Source organism: Uloborus diversus, chromosome 8 (genome assembly GCF_026930045.1).
Source record: "Uloborus diversus isolate 005 chromosome 8, Udiv.v.3.1, whole genome shotgun sequence".
Taxonomy (NCBI): domain Eukaryota; kingdom Metazoa; phylum Arthropoda; class Arachnida; order Araneae; family Uloboridae; genus Uloborus; species Uloborus diversus.
In genome coordinates, this window is record NC_072738.1 from 20874568 (window position 1) to 20887570 (window position 13003).

At 32.6% G+C, this 13003-nt stretch overlaps 1 protein-coding gene across 1 annotated transcript in view; it reads right to left on the reverse strand.

Annotated features, from left to right (window-relative positions):
* LOC129227957 (glutamate receptor ionotropic, NMDA 2B-like) overlaps window positions 1-13003 on the reverse strand; it is an 86990-nt gene that overhangs the window by 27598 nt on the left and 46389 nt on the right. Inside the window, exons 9-12 of the mRNA XM_054862582.1 lie at window positions 12613-12738; window positions 8600-8820; window positions 7195-7355; window positions 869-1050 (exon numbers count right to left, since the gene is read on the reverse strand). Coding sequence (XP_054718557.1) covers window positions 869-1050; window positions 7195-7355; window positions 8600-8820; window positions 12613-12738 — 690 coding nt within the window. The remainder of the gene's footprint in view (window positions 1-868; window positions 1051-7194; window positions 7356-8599; window positions 8821-12612; window positions 12739-13003) is intronic.

A 13003-nucleotide genomic window follows, 5' to 3' on the forward strand; every position in this document is an offset into this window, starting at 1 on the left:
TTGTTTAAAGTAAATTCGGCTTCAAGTACGAAATTTACATTGACTTTCAGTTTCCCCGTAGGCGCTAATAATAAGGGATTCGAACTGTTCAAAATTGAACGGAAAATTGTTCAAATCAATAAGATATTTCATATACAAGTTTTTCATCAAAAACGTTTTTCCTACAAAGTTTGTTTGAAGCTAACTCGCCTTTAAGTTCGGAATTGCCTTGAATTTCCCCGTAGGAGCTAATGTTAAGTTTTTTTTTTTTTTGAACTGTTCAAAATTAAATAAAACACAGCTCAAATCAAAAAGTGAAATATAGGAATGAGGTGTCCTCGCTGAGATCTTTCGAACAAAAAAAAATGTTTGAATCGGACTATTCACTCAAAAGTTATTGGGGGGGGGGGGCAGACAGACCGACAGACATTTTTCCCCATCTCAATACCCTACTTTCCAATTTTTAATTTTTCGATATTTATGTAATTACTTTTTTTTCTGACATTTTTTTTTTGTTTTTTGTAATATTTTCAAGACGCATTAAGCCTTCTTTAATGCTTTTTTCTTCTTTCTCTGACTTTTACTAGGAAACTAGGCTAAAAATCAAGCAAATAGCAAATCAAGCAAAAATGTGCAGTTCACACCACATAATATAATAGTATCTGTAAAAATTTGTACTCACTAAAATATTTATCTAGCTCATATTATTCATACTTAAAAATATAGTATGTGATAACAGTACAGCACAAATGTAGTGCATACATAAAATCATCAATAATAACATCAATCACGGATTTACCTTTCCGGGGGAAAAAACAACCCTAAATCCCCTGACAAGTGTAGGTTGTGTAATACACATGATATTTTCATACATTTTATTAGTCCTTACCATTCTCTCTATACTGTATCATTTGTCTGTTAAACATGCTGAGATACTTGGACTTTTTAGGCAAAGCGAATCCATATCCAGTCATTGCATACCAACTGCCCACCGTTAATAATCGACATTCGTTGTCTTGTCCAGCTAGGTACTCTAACACTGTGGCGTCGTAGATGAAAGCATCGAGCTCTCTGCAAATAATCATAAATAAATAAGTAAATGAATAGATGAACAAGAAAATTATTGGTTTTATTAAAACTTCTGTCCATTTGCAACTTTCGTGTCAATACTTACAATCCGAAATATTTTGGTCCGCCTGGTACAAATGCAGCACACCTTGCTTTTGGTTGGAAATATATACATAATAGTTTTTGTTATTTTCCTTCTTTGCTCTTATAAACAATCGTTGATGAGTAAGTTTTTACCGATGTTACTCAATTTCCAAACTGGTTTGTACTCTGGTAGCACACGTATCGTTTAAACCTTTCGTAATCGTTTTCAGTTTATCAGCACCACTTTACCTACCGAACCATTTTAGAACGTTTATGAAACGTGTGCCAAATGGATTAAATTGACTGATAAGTGCAAATTTTTGTACTTTTTATGTTCCACAACCCCTCAGGTGAGTGAAGATTTCGCGTTTTGAAATGCACAAACAATTGTTTCTATATTTATGCACTACTTAACTGTTTTAAACCATTGGTTAAATATTATTTTCATTTCTCCCAGAAAGTAATGAAAAAATAGTACGATAAAAAAGTATTATGGTTTAACAAAATACTGCATTGTCTGGCTTTCACGAGAAAAGCTCCTGCCGTCAAGTCTGAGCCCATCCACTGCCATAGAAACGAACGTTAATTTTCTGCAAGGGCAGGAGGGCATTTTGGAGCCATTTCGAACATTTGTCTGTTCGCAGTCGTACGAGTTTTTCCAGCACTACGCTTTCCTTGGAAAAATAAGACGCGTCTCGTTGCTATAGCAGTAGACAAGCGCAGACATTTCGGCGGTGGCTTTTCTCGTTATGGTTTGACAGTACAGTATTGTATATTTATGAAATTAATGATCAGGGGGGAGTTTGGCATAATGCACAGTACTCTCTGTACAATATGCAGGAATACTAACCAAGCAAGCAATGTTAAAATGATACTTCGCTGAGCAGTATTAATAACTACTATTGCCTGTATAACTACTACTGATTGTATAACTACTACTGCCAACGTTTAAAATGCCCAATAAAATCCCTAAATGTGAATTCAAAACATTTTAGACACTTTGCATCTCTTCAGCATAAACTGGTAACATACGCAACAGCATATCCGTTAAACATTCCAGTATATGCTTCACGCAAAAAGTACTAGCAACTGTTTTCGTATCTATGCTACAAAAAGCTTCTTCTTGTCAATATTTCATAACGGTTTTTGACCTGTTTTCGATGCTTTTCAGGATATGTGATGCTTTTATCTTTGTTTTTTTAAGAGAAAAATTGACGTGTGAGGAGAATATGATATGCTATCGCTTTTAAAGTATGTATTCCTATCTGAAGAAAGGCCACTCCAGAGGTTTATTTAAGATTCAGGAGACAGAATCATTTTTTTCTTTGCATTCGATCTTCTCAGCAGTTTTTCCAAATTTTAGAGAGAAAAAAATGTATCGGGCTATATTTATTTTTCTGAATTGAGAAGAAAAGTGAAGTTAAAATGTTTTTTCCTCGAAGTTATATTTCTTCGTCCAAAAAAGAAGAAGAAAAAAAGATGTAGAGCGAAGGGAAAAAAGGATTCATAGCTAAAATAGTTGATCCTTCAATTTTTCGAAAGAGAAGTATTTGAGACATTAATGGAGTTCTGTACGAGTATGTTAGAATGTTTAGTGCATTTTTCTTCCTTGGTGAGAAAGGAGTTGCTCAACACGTAAACTAGAAAACACCAATAGTGACATTTCACCGTCATATGCCGAACAATAAGACTCTATAGTTTTCCAAATATTTTTTTATTATAGATCTCAATATTTTATTTAAACAGGAGTAAGAACATTTTTTTAAATCTTTACATTTAGTAAAAAGATACTCCTGACACATTTTTTTAATTAATAAATTTGTTGCTTAAAATTTAATTTCTTTGCACGTGTCACGTACGGGACATCCAAAGTCATTTTCTTGCAGCTTACTGTATGAAAAAGTTAATATGCATGGTCTATTCACTTAGTAATAACAAAACAAGTTGTAAGTTTTGAAAACTAAGGTTCTAATGAACAGAAATCCTATATCATTTTCTGCGAAATAATAATTTTAGTCGTTGGAAAAAAAAAGAAAAATGTGTAGGGTCAGTCCAGAAACAAATAGCTACTTTTTCCATACGTCACGGTTCATATATTACATTAAAACGTAATAATGTTAATGAGGCAATGACCCGATATTTTTCTTAAGAAACCACACTTATATTTGTGACTTTTCAGCAAAAATAATGGAATATATGATGTAACATTTTAAATTTTTAGTTCTCTAAAATATGTTTTTAACGTCAAGATGTATGATTTAACATTAGTTTATATAAAATTACCTACTTTAAAATAACATTAACTATGTTTCTTATGATGATGAAATTTGTCTGTAATCAAAAAGTGAAAAATAAAGTGATTTTCCTGTTTTGTTAACACGTGCCAATCACTGGATCACAAGGTGTCATATTTGTGACTTTTCAGCAAAAATAATGGAATATATGAATATCAGGACTGTCACTGGAATATCAGGTGATAATTACTGGTGATTTTGGTAACTTTTTACACATATAGTTTTATAAAAATATCCATTCAAATATTTTTGCTTTTAGTGAACTGAACATATGCACAGATGTGCATCCTTTGTTACAAAAATATTTACAAGTAAATGTTTCTTTTCTAAGAAATGAAAACAGATGTAAGTTTAAGGACATACTCCTAAAGTACCAATTACTGGGGTTGTTATCCCAGTTATTTATAATTTATTTTGTGTTAATTTCATTTTTCACATCAACTAATTTGATCTCAACTGCGAAAGAGCGTCTGGATTGGCAATGCCTAGATTGGCAAGTGGATATACGAAGAGTCACTCATTCTTTGAGGGCAGAAAAACTTTTGCGGTCTGCTACAAGTAGATGGTTCAGCAGACATCAGCCGAACACATCCTGGACTGCTCGGGTCTTACCAGTGAAGATTTATATGCCTCCCCCTTGTTTTCCATGATTTTATAAGGGTCAACGACTTGTTGGATCTAGTCTGACTCCGTCAGACATCCAAAAACAACAACATAAACTAAAGAAAACAACATGAATTTTGCCGCCATTATACTAGATGGATATAGCTAATGCGATTTCATTACGTCTTCGGATTTAGCTAATTAGTAATTAGCTATATGTTTCCTGTTTCCGCAGATGTATGTTCTCATTCATATTCGTGGAAATGGATTGATTAACTTTTGATTGCAGAGCAGGCTCTATATAAATTGATGGTCATTCTTTCGAAAACACTTAAACTTTACAAAGTTCAAAGGTACGTCTTCGTTTTGAAATGTTTACATATCAAATCGTCACCAAGATTATTGCCATTAGAATTACTCAAGCGGTTCGTCAAGTTTGGCAAATAGAACTCTTAAGTGAAAGAGTTCATATGTGTATACCCACCGAATATAAAGCTGCAGGACCAACCTCTTACTTATAGGACCACACAAAAGTGCAAAATGAAATTCAAATTACAAGGTAAGTTTAAGAACATAAGATTTAGTTACAAACACTTTTCCAATTTTCTCGGATCCACAGAAGTCAAAGAATGCAAAAAGTATATTTTTTCCCCACAATTATTCGAACGGAAGTATAAATAAAAAATGATTTGTTTTTCAAACGGTGCATTTTGTTCTGTACATAAATTACTTTAATTCTTTGCTATTTCTGTGAGAGGTGTTATCTCCTACTTAAATCCATTCTCTGATCGAACAAAAAAAATCTAAAATGTTTTAAAATATCTTAAAGAACACTTACATAGATCAATACTTCTTCCGAAGAAACATCTGGCGAAGAATTTCATTTTAATGTCGATCAATTATCCTAAAAGTAATTACGCTTTCTAGCAGGACAAAGGACTAAACGCAACAAGTTATTAAATGTGCTTAAGGACTTGACGTCAAAAAATTTTCACAACATGTATTCTAAGTTTGACTTTAAACAAACAACAGAAAAAGTTATTCTCTGTACAAAAACGAAATCAATTTTAATTCAGTTTTACTAAATAAGGGATATTTTTAATGCTTACGAAAAGATTCTGCACTTTTACTCTGAAAAGTTTAATTAATTAAAACTTAATTAGGTTATTAAGAGGTAAACCTTATAAAGAGGTAAAACTTACTAAGAGGTTCTAAATTAGACGTATTGCTAAAATAATATGCTGTTATTGTGTTCCAATAGGTAAATTGTAGGGGGAAAATAATAAATCTATAATTAAATAATGGGTATATTTTAGAAAATAAATGAACACATAGAGTTGTCTTAAAGAAAATAACTTGAAAATCGTCTGCACACCTGTTTCTTTCTGATAAAAAAATTAATTACTCCTCCTTTCGTTCCCGTCGTCAAGAATAACCCTGCACAATTGCTGTTTCAGAGCAAATACCAAGGCTGCGGAGTCAGAGTTGTAGTCGTACAGTCGGAAAATGATGGATATTTTGGACAGGAGTCGGAATCGAAATTGCGAGTGGAAGGCTTAAAGATTCTAAGAGTCATTGTCGGTCATTTTCTCTTCAAGTCTCAATTTCTATTAAGCCAGCGGATTTAGTGTCCGACTGATTTAAAGTTACAGGAGTCGGAGTAAAAGGCACGGAGAATATAGGATTTGAAATCAGGACTCGACCCTTTTCCCCCCGACTTCGCAGCTCAGTCAAAAAAAAAAAAAAAAAAAAAAATGCGCTTTGAATTCATCTCCTTTTGATTGAGTCATATTTATCTCTGACTTGCGTCAATGCTAAGTCAATTTTAAATCTACAAAATAAGGTATGTTTAGATTTTTATTAACAACTTTTTATTTTTTTATATTTCTGAAAGCCAAAAATAGAGATTACATTCAGGATCTGCCCATTTTTTGGCGGAAAAAAAAATACTTTTACGTGTTGTCATTAGTGTTAAAAATTCTGAAATGTTCAAAAACTACTCTTAAATCAACTAAAATGAGCTTTGCATCGTTCCTTCATCAAAAGCATTTTCCGACAAAGTTTTTTTGAAGCAAATTGGTCTTCCTGTTTCGCAACTCTATTGGCTTTAAAATTACCGGTAGTTGCTAATGTTAAGTTATTTTTAACGGTTTAAAATTGAACAGTTAAAAAACTTGAACACATTATAATTTGTTAAAATCAAAAAGTGAAATACGAGAATGGGAAGTCCTCGTCGAGATCATTCGAACAAAAAAAAAAAAAAGTTATTTAGCATCGAACTATTTACTCAAACGTTATTGGGGGAGGGCAGACAGACACACTTTTCCCCCCAAGTCAAAACTCTAATTTATGATTTTAATGTTTAGATATTTTCTTAATGATTTTATTTATTTTAGACTGGTTTTATTTTATTTTTAGTCCTTAGCAACGGTCGGAAGGAATATGGTTCGCATAAAGAAAAGTGCATTAAATGATTGGCAATCTTTAGTGACCAAACGATTTCTCTTAAGGAAATTCGTAGAAAGTCAGCTTTAGTTATGTTATTGCACATATACTTAAAAAAGCTGATTTTTAAGAGGTGTCATTACATATTTCCTCATTTCTTTTCGTTCTCCTTTATTTCTTTATTAATTACTTTTTTATTGAGAATTAAGTCATCACGAATGAAACAAGTGTAAATAAAATGAATTAGAAGTAAATTGATTCATTCAAAGCTACAAATATATGATCTTTAAACCAGAAATTTATTTATATGTAGAGTGTTTCCACCTTTTGTAGCTGAAATGCGTCACAAAAAGGCAGTTACTGCATGTTCTTCATAACATGCAATGATACAAGAATATAAGATATTTGATGACTTTGTATGTTTTTATTGATGCAGATAATGAATTCGTTAAAGTGGAGCTGCCCAAAAGGAACTCAACATTTTTTAGAGAGCGGAGGAATGCCTTATACGTACCATGTTTCTCTTTATATTCTAAGTTCAATACATGTCTGCTAAATTCGGATTCTCCGTTAACCCTAGTTAAATTCGTCACTAGCAGAAAAACATTCAAATTATTGTTCCTTCGGTTTAAAAAAAAAAATTGGTTATTAAAGCAGTATACACATTATTTTCTCCAAGTAAAAAAAAAGGGCAATCATACATAAATGAAGGGCAACTTACCCTTTCTTTACTGCCGCTATTCCTTCCAGAACAGTTGATCTGTTGTACTTCCTCATCCACGAATAGAGATGTGGTTTATTTTTCTTCAAAATCGCCTGCGTATTACCATCAGGGATGGTTCCATACCGAAATGGTGGTTCAACAATATGGGGGTTTTGAAGCTAACAGACATAAATAGAATTTAGTGCATATACATTTGTGAGCCACTAACAAATTTACTTCGCAGTAATACAAACAGATCTCAACTTTTGATTACAAACGTAGAACAAATTAAACAGTTAAAAATATCTGTTTTATTGGATTTCTGTTTAGTGCAACTGTTGTTTAATGAAGTTTCATCGTAGTACATTAAAAACTTACATTGACGTCACTAATGTGTCAATTTTTTGAGCAATTACGATTGCTTATTGTTCTCACTTCACCATCTTTGACGTTTGGTTCCTTTTTCAGCTCGGACCAAGGGCCTCTGCAGCACCACCGCCCACCGGCGCGGCTCCTCTCCGGGATCCGGCGGTGGCGTCCCTGTCCTACACACGCACACTCACACACATACACGCACTCATACCTACGTGAATACACACAAGCCTACACACACACGCACACGACTATACAGATGTAACCGCCCAGGAGAAGGGGCAGGTTTGGGGGGACAGGAGCCGTTTCTAGAAACAATAACCTCAATGAGTAGGGTACTGTCGCAACTCGTGAACGCAAAACGCATAATTTAAATTCAAAATTTCAAAATTCAAATTGATTAATTTTTTTATTTTTATTTTTTGTTAAGAAAATGGTTTTAATCATCAAACATAAAGTACTTAAACGTTGTTTACTAAGTTCATTTAGTATGTCAACAATATTAAAACATGTTATGCGTTTGTTCAAGGCAACGCATCCCCTTTTCAAACTGGAAAATTAATTACAAAACACCTCTCACGTTAATTAAGATAATAAACAAAAATAATAATTAATGGAATCAGTTTATCTGCAGTGCGGTCCATTCATAGAAAGATACAATACCCATTATAGGTATTTCATAGTAATATGTTATGTACTTCTCAGTTAGTTTCATGGTAATGTATCTTAATCGATTCAGACGATCTTCCCCTGAGCAATATTTTAACGTATGTTTAATATCTTAGTTAATGCACTGACAGAATTCCATTTGCCTGGAAGCAGTTTAAACGTAAAGTTAGATATAACTATGAAAATAAAATAATGTTTCGAGATCTTTTAATACTCCTGCAATTTAGATTCGTGATTTTTGTTTTACAGTTTTTTTTTCGATCCTTTTAGAAGAGGAACAATTGTCACCCATAGTTGTAAACTGTCAGAATTTTGAAGATAAATATAATGGAAAAGGAGCAAGGTAAAGGGAAAAGTCAGCTAATAGAGATGAAGTACTTACCCTTTTGTCATCAATGCCCGTCAAGTCGTAGTATTCTTCTCTAGTTATCATAAAGGCCGCCAAATTGGCAGTGTAGATGGCGAGAAACACAACAGCAAACATTGCCCAAACACTAGACATAAAGCGGGCAGTGTATCCTCGGGGACAATCTACGTTTACTGCAGCTCCAAATAATACAGCCCACACCAGCCAATAGGTACGAAATAAGGAAAATTTATGCTCTGTGAAAAGAAAAAAATAAAAGCTTTTTTTAATTGCAAATTTTGCTTACTTTGTATCTAATATTAGCTTAAAGCTGATACCGGTATGACATACCTGATTATGTGTACCAACAACTCTATATGCACTGTAAAAACGATTCAGAAACGTTCCTGGAAAATAATGGGCAGCTGATGTGCCCAATTTCTACCAGTAGCATATCCTGCAAAAACCAGGAACATTTTCCGCTAAAATTCAGTAACCTTCCTGAAATTACCCTGGAAGCCTCCTGAAAATTCAGAAATCTTTCCGTTTAAAGCCAGTCGTGTTTCTGAAAATTTAGAGTAAACATAAAAAGGTATAATATAGTAGCTTGGCATCTTCCTTTTTGACAATGATACTTGATTTTTCCAGGAAATGGATAAAAACCATTAGAAACCCGAAATGTAACACGTTTATTACCCAGTAACGTTTCTGAATTTTTTTACAGTGAAACGAGGAAAATTTTACCTCGGTAAAAAAAATAAAAGTTTTGTAAGTCTAAACTGCATTCATTTTGTATCTGATATTGGTAAAAACTCTAAACATTATATGTCAGATCTTATTGCTCAAAACGTATAAGAGAAAAGTTTATTATTTTTACTCTTTTACTTATTAAAAAAATATATTGCTATACATATATTAATTAAAAATTGACACATATATGTTCGTACTGAACCGGATATGCTATATGTCTTCTGTTTGTTGATCTGTATTACCGATTTGTCACTTGACTGAACCAAATTGTAACAATGTTTTCTGAATTGTTGAAGCGCTTGAAAAAATGCCAATGCAATTAAATTTTACGATCATATTATCCACAAATAATAATAATAACAACAATAATAAAAGTAATTAAAAGAAATTTCTAAAAAACCGTTGTTTTCAGTGCGTGATTTTGAATAATTAAGTATTGTAAAGTAAGTTTTACTTTAGTATATAATATAATTTACTACGAGTAAAATAACTTAGTAAAATGAAAAAAAAATGTGCAAATACATTTTAGAAAATTTCATTATTTTCCTTTCATTTAGCAAGCATTATTTTAAGTATTACGTTTTAAAACTATTTCAAAATTTCAGCGTAGGGAATATTTCATGTAAAATAAAGTAGAAGAAATTCATTTATCACTTTCTGTCAAGTTTCATAGCAAAATCGAAAACAGATTCGAGCTTCGATCCAAAAATTTTCAAGTTCTCTTTTGCATCAAATGATAAACCCTTTAAAATTCCAGTTGCATGGAAAAAAATCTGAATAAATGGTTCGCTGGAAATAATGAATGTGCAAGTTGGAGAGAAGATGTCAAAAAATTTTCGGGATAAAAGTGTTGAGAAAACTGCAGCGTATAGCGCAAGAATAAATTGGATGGGCGAAGTGGATAAAAAAATATTTTAAATACTGAATTAAATTGGAAAAATATTTAATGCTGAGCATAGTTAGGAAGAAATAATAGAAGATAATTTCTTCCAAATTATCTTCTGCAATTTTAAAAGATTTTTTTGTCTTTACAAAATAATGTGCTAATTATTGCGTGAAATTAAAAGGAGATGCTGTAATTTATTCCGGTGTATCAGCGTCTATGGTAAATACCAAAAGATATTTGTAGAAATTAATCACTTTTCAGTAACAACGAAAATTGAGGAATAAAGCTTGACTACAGAGGCGGAAGACCTAGAATTCAAAAACATCATTTGTATAATTTGCAATATGTTGCTTGTGTAGCAGTAAGTTACCGCCCCTAATCCAAGGCTAAAATATTATTTTGTAATTGATACGATTTTTGAGATCAAGCCTGTAGTCATTTTGTAGTGTCATTTTGTAGTTCGGAGAATTTTTACATGATATTCAACTTCCCGCTAGACACTATACAGTTGCAAAGTCAGAATTTACAATGGGGGGGGGGGGAGGGAGATCTCGCTCATAACGTTCCTTATATAGATAGATAAATTATTTATTATTTATATTAGAATGGGCATTGTGGGTTAAAAAAACGAAGTTTCTGGAGGGTTGACCCTCAAAACGGCCCACGCGGTGCCCCTTGGAGTCATTTCTTTCATAAACAACATTTTGATTTTTCATAGCCTACATACTTTTAGCAAATATTGCACCAATATTAACAAAATCTTAATAAGGTAAGGATTAAAATATCAAGAAAAGGGGAAATTATATATAAATCTAAAGGTAGTAGCTTTTTCAACTACATTTTTCTCAGTGTAAAATGTCATAAACTCTTTTTTTTTTAAACTATTTTTAAAGTAAATTTTTACAAATACTTTGAATTCTGTAATTGCAAAATTATTTTCGCAATCGCGAACCACCGACGACAGATTATATCGGAGTTCGCGAGTTACCAACTGAAAAACGATCGGATGTTATTCAGTATGCCCACTAAAGTCCCTCGTAACCCTCTTAATTTCGGAACGGTTGATACTAATTTATAAACGTGGTATCTGGGTATAGTAAATCGGATGATTCGCTACCGAATGAGACCACTCACAGAGCCCCTGGTCGGAGCGCAGTTTGCTTTCGTGCCTCGAAAACGCAACGAGGTAGAGGAAAAAAGTGAACTACAAAGTTACAGAGCGTTACCGATTTAGAACAGAATGAAACCTCATTGACATGGATGTAAAAAATTAAACGGTTAAAAGATGTGTTTGTATTTTCGTTATTGCCTTCTATACTCCGAGGCGAACAAAGTGAAATTTAAATGCGGTTCCAAATGTGCATTGAATCCGCCGGTGAGAAGATTGAACAATTTAAATAAAGGTATACTGTATGCGTATTGTTATAAATAATTGCTTTCTTCTTTCTTTCATCGTTAGTCATCTTCGCAAAGTAGAGAATTACGAAAACTCAAACGCTCATTTTAACCGTTCTATTTTCACACCCATGTCAATAAGTTGTCTTTCGATACTAAATCGATAACGTTCTACAAATTTGTAACTCACTTGTTTCACTATATCTCGTAGTCTTTTCGAGATACGAAAGCTAACTCCGCAGTTTTCCAACGATGGCGTTGTGAACGGTCTTATTCGGGAGCGCAAATCTAATTTACTATATCTAAACTCCACGTTCCGAAATTAAGAGGGACTTTAAGTGGGCGTAATGCATTCTCAACTACCAAAATGTGTCGGATTCCTAGCGTTTTTCTTACTTTCGTATTAAAAGTATTAGGATTGTGTGAATTATTGTTCGAGGAATTTTAAATTTATGAATAAAACGCCATTAGACTGATTATAACATTATAAGTCTTCATTAAAATTCAAAATAAAAACACAAATGTATCTTTATTTATCATCTGTCTGCTACAAACAAAATTTGGCAATAAGTATTAAGGAATCCAATACGTTTTAAGTCACGAAAAAAAAACTTTTCTGTGATCCTTTGTTTCATGGAGATAATCAAAAATTACTGAAAAAAAATGATTTTTTTTAAATTAAAACTTAGCAAACCATTTAACAAAGAAATTAAAATAATTGAGTTTTATGAAATATATACAGCAAACATCGAAACCTGAAAGCACATTTAAAAGCTCTCTCGACCGAAAATCGGTGGTTTTTACTTTTTTTTACACAATACAAGAATTATTGCAATAGCGAATAATTTTTTTGCTCACATTTCGGCTTAAGTTTAAACCACTAATGTGATAATAGCTAATGAAACTAATTTAAATTTAACATTTCTTAGAGAAACAGTTCACTTAATTTTTATCAGCTTACAGAACTATAGTTGTAATAGCCCCCATGCAATCAAGATAATAGAAAATACAACAGTACCTCTCGGAGGAACAACTTTCATATCATAGCCATAAGGACTGAGCCATTCAAAGAGAAAAATTGCTAAAGCAGCACCTTGAATACTGACAAGAAGGATCATCAGCCAGGATATCGTATCAAAAGGTTCTGTGAAGAACGAAAGATCGTAAAACACTGGTTTACATTACTTTTAATGCACTTGATTAAAAAAAATATTTAAAGACCATATACAATAACTAGTGACTATGAAGGGTGTCCAATAGCAATCGAAAATCTCTGCACCGTTTCAGTCCTCGCTTGATGTACATTGAAAATTCCCAAATTACTGCTTATTAAGGAACAATAATTTACGTGATAATTACGAGAGAAAAGCATGCCTTCGTATGCAGTTAGAAAAGAAGTATTTGGTGAA